The sequence below is a fragment of the Arvicanthis niloticus genome, chromosome 2 (assembly GCF_011762505.2).
Source record: "Arvicanthis niloticus isolate mArvNil1 chromosome 2, mArvNil1.pat.X, whole genome shotgun sequence".
Lineage (NCBI taxonomy): Eukaryota > Metazoa > Chordata > Mammalia > Rodentia > Muridae > Arvicanthis > Arvicanthis niloticus.
Window position 1 is genome coordinate 35,212,558 of NC_047659.1, and position 21,135 is coordinate 35,233,692.

Here is a 21,135-nt window from a genome sequence, read left to right on the forward strand (position 1 = left end):
AAGCATCAAGTGCTTGGTTCTGTAAACTTGTCTCTCACACAGCAGTGGCATTTGGTGAAAGCTGTCATTACCATTTCCTACTGCTTTCTTTACACTTACTTTAACGATACCTGCTAAGTTTCTGCCCCTAGCCATGCCTCTTTGTAAAATATCTAGTCTCGACCTCCAAAGCCATATATATTCATTGCCTAATGTGGTTAGTGACACTCCTGAGCTAAGGGGTCAGTGCTAAAAACAGCAATAAAGTATATGCTGGTTGTCCCCACTTCTCTAATGTTTAATACTGTGTGGATATGGCATAATACTGTGGGTGGGGTTTAATACTGTAGAGGACACAGGAGCGCTTTGCTTCAAGGGGAGGGCCATCAGGGTACACTTCCATATTGGTGTTAACGTTGAGTGAGGGAAAAAAATACAGTTTCAAAATAAGCACAGTACAAAAAAGAAACTTTCAAATATCTGTATCACAAATTATGAACCAAATTAAAAGTGTTTGTGTTGGTAATTACCCCACTCCCAGCTAAGAAGCTATTTGACATTCGGTTGGTGATGGGACAGTTGGTTTTCTTTAACAGTGTGAAACTTGGTATTATCAACCACACTCCAGGGTGGAATCCATGCACAGTAGTTGGCTAACATAAGCTGGTTTCCCTGTGTTGGGGAGTGGGGGTTGGGTTAACAAGAAGTTGAGTGGGTAGGGATGAGGTGGGGTGGAAGAAGTTAGGGAAGAGGAATGAACCTGATCAAAATACATTGTATGAAATTCTCAAAGAATTATTTAAAACACTGTTTAATGTTTTGTGCTAGGCGTGCTGGTACGTGGTTGTTTAACCTAACACTTTAGAGGCTGAGGCAGGAGGACAGCAAGTTTGAGGCCAGCCTGGGTTATAGTACAAGACACCGTCTCAACTTTTTTGTTGTTATTTATGGGTAAGAGAATTTAGAATAAATGACCCTCGATGAGAACACAACACTTAAATGTCTTACTTGAAATGAGACTATCTGTGGTCATACCATGGATGCATCCGTGCAAAGCAAAAACAATGCCTGTTAAGGAAATACAGCAATGCTCCTTTTACATTAAAACACATTATAAAGCACTTCTGGATATTGCCTACCCCCTAACAAATATGTACCTGGTAATTTTCCACTTTATGCTCTGAACAAGTTGCTGCAACAGATAGATCAGCTTGTCACATAGCAGAAGCCCAGTTGCCTTTTTAATGGCTGTGATTTCTAAAACGGTCAAAGTTGTAAACAATAAAGTAAAAAAACAGCACAGATGACTAAACAGAAGACGCTCTTCGGTTGCCTGTGGTGTGAAAGGGACCACAGACGAACAGCTGGACTTGCATATATTACAAAATAAGTCCTGGTCTCAGACCTTTAGAATGACCCTCAGCTGCGCCATCTCTTCCAGCTGGCGCTCCTTCTGCCCGCTGGCCCCAGCATGCTTGATTTTCCCACTAGCTTGCCAATACTTTCCTTTGTTCATAAATGTCTTAGTCTCCCTTTGTCCATCAAACTTGCTCAGTCAAGCTACCCTCTGGATCTATTACAATTAAACCAAGTTAATCTGTGTCCCTGCTGGAATGCATTTGTGCATAGCTCATAAGGGCTGACCTTATCATGATGAGCAGGGTACAAGAATTGTATCACAGCCACAACATCCTCCTCCACCTCTACCACCACCACCACCACCACCACCACCTCCATCATCACCACCACCTCCATCATCACCACCACCTCCATCATCACCACCACCTCCATCATCACCATCACCTCCATTATCACCATCACCTCCATCATCTTTTCCAAATTACTTCAGTATTGGCTATCAATGAGGCCTCTTTTGGACTTCAGTAAGTAATTAATAACCAAAAGGCCAAGAAGTGGTATCAGTCTTCTACACTAATGCTAATTTGCTAAGCATTTCTGATATTCATTTTAAAGGCAAAGCAAATACTTGACTAATAAATGCATTTGTTTACTGGTTCCCAGAGATCTCCAGTCACCATCATTTGGCACATCCACTTAGACTGGGGATTTGCTTGACAGAGATTTAATGAACAAGACAATTTCCACTAATTTGGGAAAATCTCTGGCTGAGAAACCAAAACATAACACAAATTTGTCAAATTTTGAGCTAAGTCACCTTCCTAAACATTCTTTGGGATGTCCAGACATAGACCATCTAATACCACATGCCAAGAGGTAGACGCTGTAAAAAATAAGTATAGAATATAGAAACATCTACATTTTCCTTAGAAAGTGCAACAGCTGTCAATTTCCTGATGTTGGCAAGCACCCCAAAACACACACTGAATTAGCAAAGCCAATTTAGTGTTAGAACTACAGCTGGTGCTGGGGTCACTCTTCCCACATGGTCACTGGCATCTGGAACTTCTGTGTTCCAACACACACACACACACACACACACACACACACACACACAAAATGTTATTGGAGGTAGGGAGGGAATGGCTACTGATTTTCCCACTATAGAAAGCACCATTTTCTTTTTAAATACAAACAGACAGACAGACAGACAGACAGACAGACACACACACACACACACACACACACACACACACACACACACACACTTGGGTACTTAATGAAAAGCATGAAAGACATGTTAAAAGTGAATCTATATACCCAACTTGCCTAAAATATTTCGTGAAAGTGTCTATAAGACACACTCTTGGCCTTTCAGTATATACACAAAGCAGGATCTCCTCAAGGAGCCAATAGAACAGTGGTTCTCACCCTTCTAATGCTGTGATTGGTTTATACAGTTCTCATGTGGTGGTGACCTACAAGTATAAAACTACTTCGTTACTACTTCCTAACTGTAATTCTGCTACTGTTATAAATGGTAATATGAATATGATATGAGGGATATCTGATATGCTACCCAGGTGGATGGTCATGACCACCCTGGTGGGGGTCATGACCCACGGGTTGAGAATCACTGTAATAGAGGCTCTGAAGAAATGGCCTAGTGGTTAAGAGCACTTGCCACTCTTGCAGAGTTCCCAGCATGCACAGCAGTGGCTCACAATTGCTTGTAACTCTAGTTTCAGGGAATCTGATGTTCTCCTCTGTCCCTTCCCCAGCATCTGCACTCGTGTGTACACATGTATGTATATACACACATAAATTTTTTTAATGTTAAAAAAGAACCCAGTCAAAAATTCAGGGTCCATACTAAAAGTGTGGACAGAATTTTTTATTTGACTTCAGAATCCCATCTGTGATAGGTTGGCGAAGAATGTTCTCCAAAGTCTGTAGCATTTGAATGCTTGGTCCCCAGTTGATGGCACTGTTTGGGAAGGTTTAGGAGGTGTGGTTTTGTTGGAAGAAATAAATCACTGAAGGTGGGCTGGCCCCATTTCTAATTTGTTCTCTCTGCTTCCTGCTTCAGTTTCAGGGTATGAATGCCCAACTTCTGCTCCAGTGCTCAAGCCTGCTGCCTGCTGCCTTTGCTCTACATCATAGACTCTAACCTTTTGAAACATACATCGAAATAAACCCTTCTAAAGTTGCCTTGGTCATGGCGTTTTATTGCAGCAATAGAATAGTAGCTAATACCTCCCGCAAGCTTTCTTTCTAGTACTGGTCTCCAAATTCTTTTCCCAGAATTACTGATTTGGGGCTGCAGAGTTCTCAGTTACTAAAATGCTTGCCTTGCAAGTATGAGGATTTGAGTTCAGTTCTCAGAATCCATGGAAAAACAATGCCAGGCACAATGGTGTGCACGTACAATCCCAGTGCTAAGAAGACAGAGACAGGCAGATCCCTGGGGTTCACTGGCCAGTCAGCCTAGCCCACTGGGGTGTTTCAGGCACTGAGACCCTGTCTCAAAAAAGACAGGGAGAGAATGCATAAAATGCCTGACAGAACAACAATCAAGGTTGTCACTGGCCTCTACATGAGAACGCATGCTCATGCCTGTTTACCTGCACACACATCAATGCACACACACACACACACACACACACACACACACACACACAAAGAAAAAAAGCGTTGTTGATTTAGTTGATTTGGGTCTGGCAAGGACTTTCAGGAGCTCCCAGATGATTCTAAGTTGCAAATGGAAGAAGCGCTGCTCTGCTGACAGTTGCCTCAACTGATAAAGTTCTTAGAACCCCACTCCCCATTTGTTGCCTTGCTCAGCTTCAGTTCCTGCTTATGCAATGACACCCAGAGGAGCTATTTGGCCAAGCAAACCTGCTTCTGGAAATTCTTTTAATTACCTTATAAATATACAGTTAAAAAATTAATACATAAAATTACTGCCAGGGAGGTAAGATGAGAAAGGCGGGCTATTTAAGAAATCATAAGAAACAGTAATGAAAATAAATAAGCAAAAGGTCGGAATTACATTTATTGGGAAGATGGCTCAGTGGGTGAAGGTGCCTGCCAGCAAGCCAGACGACCTGAGCACAAGTCCCAGGACCCACATGTTGGAAGGGGAGAACTAACTCCCACAAATTGTCCTGTGACTTCCACACACCTGTGCATGCAGGCACACATACAGACACATAGAAAATAAATTTAATTTAAAGATTACATTTACTGCCATAAAATATGTAGTTGAAAAATATTGAGAGGAAATCATATGATAACCATAAGAGAAAGGAGCTCAAGAAATGTTAGGGGGTTGAATTTTGCACTATTAGTATTATTATTATTATTGTACATGTTATTATTTGTGTGCATAGATGGTCATGTACATATGTGTGGAAATCAGAGGACAACTTATGAAGAGTCAGTTCTCTCCTTCCACCATGTGGGTCCTGGGGATTGAACTCAGGTTGTCGGGCTTGGCAGCAAGTACCTTTAACTGCTGAGCCATTTCGCCAGTCAGAGATTGAAGATGTTCCCAAACATCTACAAGATTTATAATGACAAGGGACAGACAGCCTTCTATATGGAAGGAGGGTCTAATTTTTGTTTACTCTGCTGTCTCTCACAGCAACTGGAAGTAGTGTTATTAAGGATGTATCAGAAGAGGCGTGACCATTAGGTGCCGTTGCTTTCTACTGCTCCCTGTAGTCAACACAGAGACTCCTTAGTGAAGCTCCGAAGACAGAATAAATGGGAGATTGTCAGAAATAACAAAAACAGAAAAAAACAAAGGGCTTCTGCAGCCACACAGAAACAAAAGTAACTACCGAGGTAGTGAGGATTACAAGGTTCCTTAGGGAGGGTGTGGGAACAGTACACTCAGAGACCACACAGAGAGAGAGAAAAAAAGGATGACATAAAAAAGAAGCTGGAAGGATCTTCCAGCCGTAGGTGGAGAGAGATGATTTGAGGGGAAACTATTAGGAAGCCAAATGCCAAAACGTGAGACAGAAGGGGCTTAGAAAGTAGAGTTAAAGAAATTAGACAATATGAGGAATGAATGCTTTGTTAAAACATAAAAGGGTGGATGTTTATATCCATGGCTATGCTAAGGACGCCCATTTCTGTTACCTACAAAACGAAAGGCATCTTCTATTTAATACATGTTTGGATTAGTCTTTAGCTTTGGCATTGCATTGCATTGTATGCTTTTGAAAGGCTTTTGTGAATGGCACCATTTCCCCAATTTCTCTCTCAGTGTATTCATCACTGGTACACAGAAAGTCGATTGATTTCAGCATGCTAGTTTTTGCCCTGGTGCTTTGATGAGGTGTGACTCAGTTCTAGGATTTTTCTGGCACCATCTTTGGGTCTTCTCTGTGTAGAGCCCATCTGTGAGCAGGGACATTCTGACTTCTTTCCCCATTTGGATCCCTGTGATTTTCTTCTTTTGCTTTATTTTTCTAGCTAAGACTTTGAACACTATATTACATAGGGGTGGAAACAGTAGATGGCCCTGTCTGTCTCCTTCCTGACTTTAATAGGATTTCTTCAGAGTTTTCTCTAAAGAGAATGATTGGTTTGTCATATATAGCTTTTATTACGTTCTCTTCAACCCTACTCTCTCTAGGACTTTTATCATGAAGATGTTGGATTTTGTCAAGCGCCTTTTGGGCATCTATTGAGATGATGGTATCATTTCTACCTTTAAATCCACTTGTAGTATGTATTCTATTTATTGATTTGTATCTATTGAATCATTCCTGAATCCCCTGAATAAAGTCAAGTTGATCACGATGAAGATGTTTTTGTGTGTAAGTTCAGTTTTCAGGTATTTATTGGGATTATTTTAACCTGTGTTCATTGGAAATGTGGTCCATATATTCTTTTGCTGTTGTGTTCTCACTTGATTTTAGCATAAGGGTAATACTGGCTTCCTAAAAGGATTTGGAAGCATGGGTTGTAGCTATTTAAAGGTGTGGTAAAATTCTGTTATGGATCCATCTGGATCTGGACTGCTTTTAGCGGAAAGATTTTTTTTTTTCTTTTAAATTACCACTTCAATTTCCTCCTTTGTCTGGTAAATTATTGATCTCATCTTGGTTTAACTTTGTGGGTCAGCAGCATCCAGAAATTCTTGTTTTATTTTTAGGTTTTCCAACTCAGTGGGATATAGGTGTTTAAAGTATGCCCTTGGGACCCCTAAGGGAGAATTAGGGGAAGGATTGAAGGCCCTTAAGGAGATGGCAACTCTAACGGAAGACCAACAGTGTTAACTAACCTGGACCCCTGGGAGCTCCCAGAGCCTGAGCCACCAACCAAAGAGCATACACAGGTTGGTCCAAGGTCCCAGACACATATGTAGCAGAGGGCTGCCTTGTCTGACCTCAGCAGGAGAGGATGCATCTAACCCTGCAGAACTCGATGCACCAGGGTGGGGGGATACCACAGGGTGGGGGCTGCCCTCTCAGAGGCAAAGCGGAGGGGGAACTCTGTGAGGGGTAACCGGGAGAGGGGCAACATTTTTTATGTAAATAAATAAATAAATAAATAAATAAATAAATAAATAGTATGCCCTTGTGGTTAAATATTATTGGCATTGATGGAATGTCTCCTGATTATTTCTAATTTTGTTAATTTGGGTCTTCTCTCTCTTTTGGTTACTTTGGATAAGGGTTTATCAACCTTTTATCTTCTCAAAGTACCCACTCTTTGTTTCATTGATCCTTAAGGCTTCTATTTCCTATTCACTCCCACCCTGATATTGGTTATTCAGTCTACTGCTTTGGGATGTGCTTTGTTTATGTGTTCCCACCCTCCTTCAGTGCTCCATTGTTATCCGAGCTCTTTCTGACTTTGGGATGTGAGCTCCTATGGCTATCAATCCCCCTTTTAGGGCTGCTTTGATTGTATTCCAGAGCTTTTGGATGTTATATTTTAATTTTCTTCCAAAATTTAAAAAAATTACTTTCTTCATGTGTTCAGGAACCCATTTAGCATTTAACAGTTGGTTGTTGGTTAATCTCCATGCATTTATGGTTTTTTTTTTCATGAGTCTATAGTTTCTTTTGCTAAGGATTTTAGGCTTTATCCTCCCAACTCCCATAGTCAGATGTAATTCATAGTGTTCTTTCATTTTCCCAAATTTGACATTTGCCTTGTGACCCAGTGTGTGGTCTATTTTAGAGAAACTCCAATGGGCTTCTGAGAATTCTCATGTTTGGGTAGAATATTCTGTAGCTATCTGTTAGGTTCATTTGCTCTATAACATCATTTAACTCTGACGTTTCTCAGTTTATTGTTTGTCTGCATGATCTGTGCACTGGTGAAAGCGGGGTTATGGAAATCACCTACTATTAGTGTTTTGGGTTTAATCTGTGATTTAATGCCAACTAGTATGTGTTATTGTACATTTGAGTTTGGTATGTATATGTTTAGATTTGTAATGTCCACTTGGGTGATTGTTCCCCTGAAGTCTGTTATTAGACTGGCAACACTTACCATGGCACTATTTCCTTACAATGTTCTTTTCTATCTTCACACTCTAAGTTAGTGTCTATCCTTGAAGGCGAGGAGTATATTTTTGTGGACAACAAAAAGATGGACTCTGCGTCCCAATCCAGTAGGCTAGCCTGTATCTTTTAATGGTAGAATTGAGGACATTACTATTCAAAGTTATTATTGAGAGTTGTGTATTAATTGATACCATTTTTATTTGTGGTATTTGCTTACTTTGCATAACAGCTATCCTGGTATTATTTGTCTTTTCCCATAACCTCTTATACATGTCCATCTTTCTCTTCAGTCTGAAGTGTCCTTTTTAGTATTCTCTATAGAGTTGGCTTGGTGGTTATGTATTTCTTTAGCCTGATTATCAAGCTAAAGTTTTTTTCACTCTCCATCACTTATAACAGATAGTTTGCCAGGTGAAGCACTATGGGATGTCCTCTGTGGTCTTTCAGAATTTGAAGCACATCTCTCCAAATGTAAAAGCTTCTGGATTGTAGTTAAAGTTTCTACTGAGAAATAAGCTATTATCCAGATGGGCCATCCTTTGCATACAACTTGGGCTTCTTATAGCTTTTAATCCTCTCCTGATATTTTGTATATTTATTGTTTTATTAATAATATTGTGTGAAGAGTTTCTTTCTGATTCTGTCTACTAGGCATTCTCTGTTTGTACCTGGATGAAGATCTCTTTCCCTAGACTTGGGAAATTTTCTCCTATGATTTTGTTGAAAACATTAATTTTCTATGCCTTTGACCTGGGTTTCTTCTCCTTTTTCAATGCATACAACTTCATAGCATTGATATTTTCATGGTGTCTCATAGAACCTGCAGAGTCCATGCATTTTCTTTCACTGAATGGTCCAGCTCTTCATTGTGTCTTAGGGCACCACTGCCCTATTTGTCGTGGGATCCATTCTAGTGGTGAGGCTGTCCTCTGATGTTTCCACTCATCTTTTTATTAGACTTGTTGAATTTTTCATTTCCAGCTGTATTTCACTTTGGGTTTCCCTTAGCGTTTCTGTCTCTCTTTCAGATTTTATTTTCATATCCTGAATTGCCCTCTTTATTTCATTCAGCTGTTCTTTGTGTTTTGTTTCCTTGGGCTTCAATCAAGACTTTCTTCCCATCCTCTTTAAGTTCATTCAGGAATCTATTCATGCTCAATCTTGTTCACTCTTTGTAATTGTTCTTTTGAATCCTGTGCCCTATGTTTCGTCTAAGTTCTCACAGTTATTACAGAGCTGGTGATTTGAGAGAAATTATGGTCTTGGTATTTTTGCATTGCCTGTCTTTTCGTGATGAAACTTGGGTGCCTGCAGTTAGACTGTTGTCTGCATCTTTTGATGAGTCTTTGTAGTTCTCCTGTATTGAGTGGGGGTTGGATCTATGTCTGCTGTTACTTTGATTTGGTTGGTTTGAGATCAGCTTGAAACTGAGGCTGTGGTCACTCTGCTCTGATTCACAGATGGTGTCTCTGAGTTGACGCAAGCTCAGCTAGGGGTAAGGCATAGCTTCTGAGAGCAGAAGTTCTCTGATGGTATGAATGAGGTGTGGAGGGTAGAGTAGGTAAGGACTGTCTGTAGAGTGAGAAAACAACAGATACAGGATTTTTCAATGATGTGGGCAATGAATACGAGCCCGTATAGGTTTTCAGATGGTTTAGATGAGGTGCTATAGGGCAGGGTAATTAAGAACTCCCATTGTAGAGTGAGGAGGCAATGGATACAGTCCTCAGATGGTGAGCTTAGAATACCAAAGGGAAAGGATAATTTTAGCTCAACTGCAAAGAGGGTGCAGTGAGTCCTGGGATAGTGGGAATCAAGCATCCTCAAGAGAGAAGAGTAAGGATTCTACCTATAAACTGAGTGGTATGAGTCCTGCAAATTAGAAGAGCAGTTCTTGGAAGGTGGTGGGTTAGAATATTTCATGGGGGAGTAAGGCTATTGCTAGCTACTGAGTAATGGGAGGTCCCAGGAAAGAAGCAGGTCTGGGGTGTCTTACAGCCTCTGGCTTGGCCATGTAAGAGATGATGTGACATAGTTTCTGCCCCTGGAACAAAGCCAGCAGGGTATGGGTCTCTACAGGCGTTGATGGTTGCTGTGGGCATAAGGCTTGTTTGTATAATAACATATTTTCATGTTCCTCCTTCAAGGCACATCTTCTCTGCCACAGTTAATGGCTCCATGATAATCAGAAACAGCGGGAGTCTGGGAGGCTCCTGCTATTGTCTCAGTAAAATAAAAAATGCTAAGACCTTCAGGATAGCCTTTAAGGCTATGGGAAATAACTATGAAAACATGGGTTCAAGAATATATAATTTCTCAACTATACAGATATAAGGATGCAATATAAATTGTATAAGGAGTATCACAGACCTAAAATAACAAAGACAGCACTGTGAGCCAGCTTGTCAGAAAAATACAAAGGCAGGCACATGCAAAAACAGGCAGCCCGGGACAGACCTACGATGGGCCTAGGCATGGTGGGAATGGTAAATCTCAGGATGGGATCCCACTCAGTTATCTCATTGTCTGTACTTACAAGGCAGGCAAATCTCCACATTCATTTGCAATGTTAAAAATTGTGTTTGCTGTCTCTTTCTAAGAATCAAGAAACTGGGGTCATGGGATGCTGATTCATAGGATAATCAAAAGGGAACCTAGGATAATGACTGAATTGATACGTAAATAAAAGACTAGACTTTTGGTCTGCAAGAGATGAGCTATCCAGAGTTTTTTAGAGTTTCAAGAGAAAGCTGTCTCAAGTAGTGAGCTGTCTACAAAGTTGTCTTAAGCAGTACACATAGGTCATCAGCTTGTAACACACAATTTGACTTCGAGTCATTCCTTCGCTGCTCCCAGACACCCCTTCCTTAGAATCCCTCTCCAAGCCGAGGCTGGTCCTTGGCAGTGTCTGAAGAAAACAGTCAAGAGGAGCAGGGGTCTTGCTAGATTTATGGACAACTAGGGAATCCCAAAAAGGCAATGGGCTTGGAATGTCTAAGGAGTAGGGTCTAAGAAGAATGGGGCTCTTGCTAGCAATGTGAGTAGCCAGTAAGTCCTGAGTTACTTTCTCTTTAAATAGATATTAAACATTTTGAAAATGTTAACTTCATGCATTGATTTGTGTGTGTGTGTGTCTTGTAAATAACGTCTTCTATCAGCTATTCCACTGTTCTTCACCAGGAGAAGACTGCCAAGTTTGACTACATATGTCACTTTCCAATCTAATGGTAATCCCTGATGGCATAGGCTGTTTCAGTCCAAAGGCTGTCACTGACGACATAGGCTGTTCTGCAGCTGAAGTGTGACTGGCTTGAGTTTAAGTATAAAATGCACACCAGATGTTAAATACTTAAGAGGAGAAAAAGGCTGTAAAATATTTCATTAGTGATTTTTATACTGGTGATATATTGAAACCACAGTATTTGAGGTAGTTATTGAATTAAATGGAATAATTATTAAAACCAATTCCACATGCATCTTTTCATATTTTAAGTGGATACCAGAATGTTATGATTGCGTATGCATCACTGTTTTGAACCCTGGAAAAAGAATGGACATTGGTGTAATAATTAGGAGAATCAGAACACACATCAGACAATCCCTGGCACCAGTCCTCCAGTCTTTTCCCACTTGTGCTTGGCAGAATAGTGCCCAAAAAAAAAAAAAAAAAAAAAAAGAATGGAGGAGAAGAGTCATTCTGTCATCAATGAGGAGGTGACCTGAGGGTGCACCATTAACATTCACAAATGTATCTATGGAGTGGGTCCATGAGGTATGCAAAGACATCTGGAAATTTGCCATGAAGGAGATGAGGACTCCAGATGTGCACATTGATGCCAGGTTTGATAAAGCCATCTGGGACAAAGAAGTAAGGAATGTTCCATATTGAATCCATGTATGTTTGACTAGAAAATATGTGGGTGAGGACTCACCAAAGAAGCTCTACACACTGGTAACTTACCTACCTGTTACTGCACTCAAAGTTCTATAGACAGTTAACTCGGATGAGAACTAAGCTGCTGAAAGTCAGATAAAGTTGCACAACTGCCCCCTCCCCCACCAAAAGAAGCCCATATCAGTCATCCCACCCACCCTCCATTTGAAGGTGGCCACTTCATCGCCAATAGATAGTGTAGTTTATATTCCCCTCTAAAGATATCATCTTAAATGACATCATTCTGCAATGAAAGTTTGAGATACTTTTTAAAAATGCATGTTTGCATGCATGCCTATACAGGGATGTGGGTATGTGGGTTCCATGGTGCACTTGTGAAAATTGGAGGGCAACTGTGAGCATCGGTCCTCACCTTTCACCTTGCTTGAGACTGGGTATTCTGTTGCTGTTTGTTCTAGGAAGGCTGGTCTGAGGGTTTCCAGACCAGTCTGGATAATTCTCCTGTCTCTGCCTCTGTTGCCATGTCAGATCACTGGCTTTGCAGATGCAAGGTGTTTGGCCTCAAGGAGACTTCAGAGATCTAACTTTTGGTATTCACGCTCAAGCATCTGATACTCTACCCACTATGCCATCTCTCCAACCCTGAACAGATTGATGGAAATGTTTTTTTATCTCTCTCTACTACCCTATATCAGGGGTCCTAATGTTGAAACTGAGATCTGTGTTGCAAAATTGAGAACCCACTCTTCTTCAAATAGGGGTGGCCAGGATACAATGAGAGAACAACTGATCTCTTAGGATCTGATATCTAGTACACATAAGTTTTAAGCAACCGTTTTAAAAAAGAATACTTAGGAGGCTGGAAAGATGGCTCAGTGGTTATGAGTACTGATTCCTCTCCCAGAGGTTCTGAGTTCAATCCCCCATAAGTGGCTCACGGCCATCTATAATGGGATCTGATGCCATATTCTGGTGTGTCTGAAGACAGTGACAGTGTACTCTCATATTCAATAAAAATAATACTTATTATTAATCTATTATCAATGGGAAAACATATTGCTCTGAAAAGGTTAAGAGGTAGAACCAAAGTAAAATAATCTTCAGCGATAAAAAGAAACTGGTGGTGCACAGATGAACCTCGAAAAGAGGATGCCAAGGAAAAGAACCCAGATGCATCCTATTTATCTAAGTGCCCAGGAAAGGCATATATACTGTGGCAGAACTAGAGTAGTAGTTGTTTGGGGCTGGCAGTGGGATGGGAAGCAAACGGGCAGGAGAACTCTTCACAGTATGATAGAAGTTGTTAAAAAGCTGACTGTCACTGTGGTGGTACAACTCTATAAAGTTATTCACAGCCACTGAGGCATACGCTTAAAACAGGGAGCTTCTGTGATACATAAATTGTTCTTTAGTTAAATGTCTAATATGTGTGTGTGTGTGTGTGTGTGTGTGTGTGTGTGTGTGTGTGTATGTGTGTATGTGTATATGATGTATATGTATATGATGTATATGTGTGTGTATGTATATGTATATCCGAGTTTAGTAACTTCCAAATAAAGCATACCAAAATTTTGCACCTTTTAATGAAAGTACATGGAAAGTACAGAAGTATTCTAATAGCTACTGGTTTACTGTCAGGACAGACAAAATAAAATGAGAGCTACTTAGAAATAAGATAGTGAAAAGTATCATTTCAATTTTACAGAATGTTGGCCAAAGATATATCAAAAAAACTATAGGCAAAAAAAACCAAACCAAAACAAACCAAACCAAAACAAAACAAAAAACCAAAACCAAAACCAAAAAACAACAACAAAAAAACCCACTAATTGTAAAGTAAAAAATTGAAAACAAAGTAACTAAAGCTTTCAACCCAAGGGGCAAAAGCAAACATAGAAAACAAAACAAAACAAAACAAAACAAAACAAACAACAAGCAAAGAAAAACCCAAATAAACCAAACCTAGTTCCCTGTAGAAGATCAAGCCAACAAGATGCATCAACAGTCTAGCTGGCAGTACTAGCTACACTTATTGGGGTATAAAATGTGCACATGTTCAAATAGATAGAGAAGATGTACTGGGGAGTAGGGAGCAAGAAGAGGAAGCTGGGGGTGGTATGAGCAAGGCAAATTGTACAGATTATGACATTGTCTGAGAATAAATAAAAGATCTCAAAACAATAAAAACATTTAACTATATTCGTCTTCAGTGACATGGATTACCAAAGTTAACTAATCTCAATACTTCATAAACATCCCAGGCTTTATGCCCCTGCATCTCTCCTGCTCTCTTAAGGCAGGCTTTTCTCTCTCTCTCTCTCTCTCTCTCTCTCTCTCTCTCTCTCTCTCTCTCTCTCTCTCTCTCATCTAAAAGGAACTTGAAATTACCTTCGTGGTCACAAATCTGAGAACCTGAGAGAAGAAAGGACCAGAAAGCTATTTTGGCAACATGTTTCTCAATTTGGAGATTAAATTGTGTGTGTGGGTGTCTGTGTGTGTATGTGCGTGTGTATGTGTGTGTGTCTATTGTCAGTTTTCCTTAACATTATTTTAATGCAAAAAGTCAACAGAATTTGTAAAAGAGGTGACATCATAAGTGCAGTCATTTTGGAGGAGAATACTTGTCCTACTAGACAGCACAGGAGGCTGATTGAACAGCATGGTGTCCAAGCAGAAGTATAAATAGAGATCAGTTTTTATTTAATCTAATTAAGAGTCCATATGGGCATATAAACATAATTAGAAATGTGATATATAATAAAAGCGGCATACTCAATCAAAGGGTAAAGATGAGTCAATATTAATTGGTTCTGAGATAGTTATCCATCAAATTAGAGGGGTAAAAAGGAAGTCAGAGAATTAGCTCACATGTTTATGACTCTAAATTCCAGATGGCTACACTGCTAATTTTTAGAAGAAGTATGAATAGCTTAGTCTCCTTTTTAGAAGACTAGGTAGGGTTTTGTTTTGAGGATTACCATGGACCTTCTTGAAGGTTGCTCCTCGTTTTGCCTTTGTTTGCCAAGCTGTGTGTCATGGTTCAGGAGGAGAACCTTTTTCTAGTTTGTGCTTCTGTGGCAGAGGCTGCATATACTTCATTGCCAGAGCAGGGCTTTTTTTTTTATTAAACGTTCCATTGGGATTCTTTGCTTGCAGCAACCCCATAATAGCTAAGTTAACAGACGATCTGCAGTGAGACAAATACATTTTGTTTTCTTCCAGATGGTTACGTTGAATGTGTCTGCCCCAAATTTCTTTGTGCACACCTTCATTCCCAGTGGCCTGGAGGAAGGATGATGCCTTTTACAAGGGTATGAGTGCCCTTCCTTATAGAGAAAAGATATCAGGGAACTTGTCTCTCAGTCCAGTGAAATGAGTCTCCATTAGAGGGCTGCTTTCTGAAGCCCAAGGAGGGAGTCCTCACTAGAACCCTGTCCCATTTGGAGTGTCTAGGCTCCAGAAATAAGATGAAGTCCCAGATTTTCAAACCTCCCAGTGAATACATTTCTTCATGACATCTCTAGCTGACTGATACAATGATAGTACACTTTGCAGCACACTGAAGTTTGGTTTGGTTTTTCTTACACTTGTCGTTTTGCCTGGGTACATATAGATAATATTGTGTTAAACAACTGACACTAGCAATGAATTCCAGAGAAGATATTGCATGAGGACAGGCATAAAGCAGAGGTTTGGTTTAATATAAATGGTTTCATTTTTATAAGAATGGCTTCATTACTATATGTTTTTTGAAACATTTTAAATTTTAAATGTTTGGACACAACTGCATCAGAAGCATCTTGTCATGAAAATGTCAGTTCGTGGAAATTACTTATATTGATGTTCTTACTATGTTCCAGGCAGTGAGTTACATTCAATATCCATTTAATAATTAATCCTCTGATGTAGATGCTGTTTATATATTCATTGTACATATGACCAGCTAAAGCCCAGAGACATTAATTTACCCAAACTTCATATACCTGTAAAAGAAAAAGTCAGAACTCAAATAGCAAGACTCCAGTTCTGGAGTTTTCTCTTTCACTCTCAAGAAATTTAGAAGGCTAGTGTAAACATTGACAAATTAGTTTGAATAAAATGAGATGTGGAGGTGGCTGTCTTTTCATTATGTTAAGACACATGAAACCTTCAAAATGCAACAGTTTTAATCCCAAATAGAAGTCTCACATTCTCTACCCATCAGTCTTTTGATGAATGTGTTATTTTTGTGAACCTTACTCTTCCATATTCAGAGAGAAAAAAGTAAATGAGCAGAGTTTCCAAACTCTCAAGGCCACATCTGTACACCACAAAGCAAATTTGGAAGCTAATATTTTAGGCCTTCTTAATCCAATTGGGGGAAATGTGCCTTGGGTTAAAATATAAAACATGATTCTTATTGTATTATATTATTAGAGAAAAAATTCTTTTAACTACCTATCAAATTTCTTATTGCCAGAATAGTTACAGATGAACACAGCCTCCGGTCATTGTCAGGGTAAAAGCTTTTTACACGTAAGACTGCATCTTGAATCACAGAGTGAGAATTATATTTCTATTTCCATCACTTTTTTTTTGAGACAGGGTGGCCTTGAACTTGCTATGTAGCTAAGGATGACCTTGAACTTCTGATCCTCCTGCTTCTGTCTCCAGTGTTGGGATTCGAGGCATTTGCCACCACATGTTTGTGGTGCTAGGGACTGAGCCCAAGGCTCTGTGGATGCCTTTTTTCATTGGCTACACCCTCAGCCACACAGCATCAGAGAACTATATCCTGGCTATATCATGATACTTGAAAATCAGTGATTTACCATTGACATGTGAGGATTGACCTCACAATTCTTTAAATCTGGTTTTTTTTTTTCCATCAAGGGACTTGAAGATATGTCACAAACTCTTAAAAATGACCAGCGTTTTAGCCTTCAGATATTTTCTGGTGGACAAGACAGAGCCTTGTGGGAGGTAAGAACTGACGTTCCCAAGGTCATACACTATTCCAAGCTGAGTCAAGAATAAAATCCTGAGTTATGGCTCCTGCTTCTTGGTCCTTTTTTGCTATGCTGTAACATGGCTATTTTTTCCTGTTATGTAATACACGCTAATCTGATTTTCTTTTTCTCCTTCTCAGCTGAAGCTCTGAATCAGCTAATCTTGATAATTACCCGGACAGGAAGCAAAAGACTGAAAATGGTTCGGTAATCAGAGAAGCTCCCTGCTAAGAGAGACATTCTAATAGAAGCATGCCCGAATGCTGGGACTCTACATCTGCTCTGCTTTCCATGCCCCCTTGAAGTTCCTGTGACTCTTTCTTTCCCTGGGAGAGCTTAAATGGCTCAGCCAGCTTCTTAACCACTGCCTTTGCATTACCCTTTGGGACACAGCTATTTGGGGGGCTCCCATTACATCTTTCTGAGCCACAGCCTGTCCTATGGTAGCCACTTACTTGTATCTTGGCTGTCACTTGCTATCTGTTTCCTTCTTGGTTGTTTGACCTCCTGACCTTGAGCTCAGACTTTACCATAGTCTTGCTTCCTTACTCAACTCTAAAGTGTTCAGATGCCCAGAAAATAGTGTGACAAAGATGGATGGGGCAAGGAGCATCAGGCACTCCAGAGACGGGTTCTGATTCAAACTTGTCTCTTCTGTAGAAAGACTCCCTCAGCCCTAGAAAACTCCCTAGTGTGTTCTTCATCTCTTTATATAGCCGGGGTTTTCTGTTAGAGAATATAGCTCTGTATTGTAGAATTTCCTTTTCAAATTACTACAATTTTTACTGTTTTCTTTTGGGCTCAGATACAGTCAGTCATCATTAAAAACACTGTTTTAATCTCTTGGTGTAACTCATAAAATAAGGTCAAGCTCGTTATCTCCAATGCCCTTCTCTGCTCTGTGGTTACAGAATTGTAAGGAATTCTAAGGATTGTTCATCAGAACATCCACACAGGTCTCTACAACTGTGGGTTGTCCTCCCAGCCTCAGTCACAGGAAGTGGACACTTTTCTTATTAAAATAATGGCTTCCTCCTCCTGGGTCAACATATTAAGTCCCAGCAGCTGCCAGTATCATTTCATGCACACAGTGGGCAACCAGTTGCCATCAAACCCTCTGTGAGATCTTTAACTAGGAGGTCATCAGAGGAACAACATGGAAAAGTGGAGATTTAAGTATGAAAGTGAGAGTATAAACTATATTATTAAAACCATTTCTTCCATTCATAGATATAAATATTGAATGGGAACAATCGGTGTGAGAGATTCTCACCCTGATACTACTCATCCTGACATTGTAGACAACGCTTTACCAGATCATTGTCACAGACTAAAGCCCCTCCCTTACCTTTCTTTGTCTTTCACTGACTGCTCTGCCATTAACTTCTTCAGTTCTTCCAGACGCCGGAGATCTCTCATTTCCATTTCTTGCCACTTCTCTTGTTTCTTAGCCCAGTATTTTCTTATCTACCACATAAATGTTATACCAAATTGAAATTAACAACAGATAAAGTGGGAGAGAGTCAATAACAGTATCTAGTTTCTCAGACAGCAAAGATCAGATTGACATGATATTTCATCTTTGTGTGTGTGTGCATTTTCGAACTGTCCTGATTCACAAAAGAAAAAAATAAATAAATAAATTAAAACACAAAAGTGCAAGTCTCTGAAAAGACCTTGGCTTAGCTGTTTCTGAAGTGGAAATGTACTGTATGCTGAGACCTCGATTTTAATCTATGGCTGAAATAATTGACTTTCAGGGAACCACAATAAAAGCATGTTACTGCCTCTGAAGAATATGACCTACCTGTTACCCGGGAGTATTTTTATCCTCTTATGGTAATGCAGTCTTTCACAAATATAGCATTTAAGACTATTTTTACCTTAAAAGCATGGGTTTATTTATGCTAATGGACAGCAGGATGTTGAAAGCTTTATGCTCCTGGAGGAAGTGGCAGGAGATGGGTGGGAGGAAGAAGGGAAAGTACGAATTAACACCGTTGTGGTAAAGAGTAGTCTCCGACCTATGTGGTAAAATAAAGGTCATGCTTATCAGGTTGACAAAGATGGAAGGCCTTGTTCTTCCTGCGCTGGCTTTACTTCTCTCAATGGAAGCAAATAAGCGTTATTTCCAGGGGGCTGGAGCCATTTCAGGGCTCCACAGTGTGCTTAGGCAACTCAAGTTAATAGAAGCCTGTTCCACTACTCTAGGTTGCTGTGTTTACTGTCTGAGACACTGGGTCTTACTAGGAAAAGACAGAGTGGCACCTCCTCAGTGCTGACAGGCAGCAGTCTGTAGGGGCTGGCTAGCCAAACCTCCAGTGTGGCATTTCCTCTTCTAAAAGTTTAGATAGGAAAAGCTAAGTGGTTTCCTTTCTGTGCCTAGCAGCATCTTGTCTGATTCACTGGGGTATAAGTCTTCATACTTTTCTGTAATCTTACAGGTTTTCTGGCAATAAATACGCCTTTCATCATCACAGTGGTGATGCTACTTCAAAACCAAGCTTTAAAAGGTGTATATATGAAGGAGAACTTTCTCCTGGGTCATTCCAACCCAATAATAGAGGCTTACTCTTAGCACTGGCCTGGAAGGAAGAGCAGACTCCTTCTGAAGACTGGCTGCTGACACCTTCTCCTCTCTGCCATTACTTGTTATGTTGCCTTGCACAGATCAAAGAACGTGATCTTCTCCTTCCCTCCCTTCCCTCCTCCTTTCTTCCCTCCATGCCTCTCTTCTTTCTTCTCTTCTTCCTGCCCTCTCTTTTCCCACCTCTCCTTTCTTCCTCTGATGCAGTCATTCACAGTGTTTAAGCCTGAGCTGGGCCCCGGGAAACCTCCATGCCATGATGTGAACATTTCTCACAGCTTTGAACTTCGGAGGACCTCATTCTTCCTATAACTGAAATCCCTAGAAAAAGAGATACTCACTGAATATAGCACCCTTTACCTGTTCTTGCCAGTGCTATGTGTGGACTTCCAGGTCACCTCCAGATGCAGTCGAGAACTCAGACTCCGGAGTCATCAACTCCTCCAAGTTCCCTCTGCTGACATCTAAACTGCCTTTCAACGCAGTATCCTTATATTTTTCAAGACTTTTCCAAAAAAGTGCCTCTTCCTTCAGAGTTTGGTTGTCATTAATATTCTACCCATAAAATCTTAAATTATATAGCAATCGGTTCTTTGAACAGAATTGGCCCCTCTCCAATCATCTGGCTTTGGGCTCAGTACACTGTTTAGTTTGGCCCCGAACATGATGCTTTGCTAATTAGTATATCTCTTCTCTGTCCCACTAGATTGCAAAACATATGATTTACCAATCTTGGTGTTTTAGGGTGTCTTCTAGAACAGAACATGTACTTAATAACCATTTGATTAATGATACAGTTGTATAAACAGGTACCAAATCCATGGCTTCGGTGAGACCTTCAGTGACAATTATCTTTTCAAAATTAATTCCTGGTCAATAGCTCTCAGTTTCTTAACATCATCCCAAGACATATTCCCTATGTTCTGCTTACCTCTACCTCCACATTTTTCACGGGGGGACACAAAATCTCTAACCTTCCTTAAAGTCCCACCAACGAGAGGAAGGGCTGTCCCTCCCTCAGTGGTCATATGTACATGGTCTAGAGACCTTAAAAGACCCTTACCCTACCCAGGGGTAATCCTCCATCCTTAAATCTCCATACTCCTCCACCTGTGCTTCTCTTCACTCCCCCTCCTTCTCTGAAATACAATTAAACACATATCTTTCAAGTTAAAAAAAAAAAAAAAAAGAATAAAGCCTTTTCTGAAACCAAGATGGTAGCAACATGCCACTCGAGGTTGGTTCCCTTTTGTTAAAGCATCTGAGACTGTGTGCTGCTTTCCTCCTTTACAGTTCCCACAGCATTCCTTGTTCACAGCACTGCTACATCTGCCTTCTGTTGCGAACCACACTAGCCCCACATTGGGGCGCCAAAAATGTTGGGGCCTAGGCTGGCCCACTTTGGGCGGCCTAAAATGTTGAGGCCCTCTCCACTCCGTGCTTGGCGGCCACTGTATCCCGGCCCAAGCTGCCGCTCTGGTCCTCGGGTAGGGGTTCAGCAAGAGAGAGAGTGAGGACGGACTTAAAGAATGGAGACCAGACAGAGTGTGTTTCCCGTTTATTCTTCAGTCTCTCTTCCTAGTCCAAGTCCCAAGTCTTGAGTTCCTAGTTCCTAGTTCCTAGTTGTACTCAAAGTTGTACTCTTCCGAGTGTCTAATGTCTACTCCTGCTCCTACTGTCTGAATCTCAGTTACTCCAAATTGTTCTCTTTTTATATGTCTCACTTCTAAGCCATGCCTTTTGGTCACGCCTTTAATCATGTCCTTAGGTCTTGTCTCTAAATCTGATCTCTTA

The 21,135-nt window shown here is 40.5% G+C and overlaps 1 protein-coding gene across 3 annotated transcripts in view; it reads right to left on the reverse strand.

Moving 5' to 3' along the window:
* The window catches only part of Ccdc148 (coiled-coil domain containing 148), a 261,767-nt gene that overhangs the window by 44,829 nt on the left and 195,803 nt on the right, over positions 1 to 21,135 (reverse strand). For all 3 annotated transcript variants that reach the window (XM_034496862.2, XM_076928783.1, XM_076928784.1), the window contains one exon: positions 18,103 to 18,221. In XM_034496862.2, the coding sequence (XP_034352753.1) occupies positions 18,103 to 18,221 (119 nt within the window). The remainder of the gene's footprint in view (positions 1 to 18,102; positions 18,222 to 21,135) is intronic.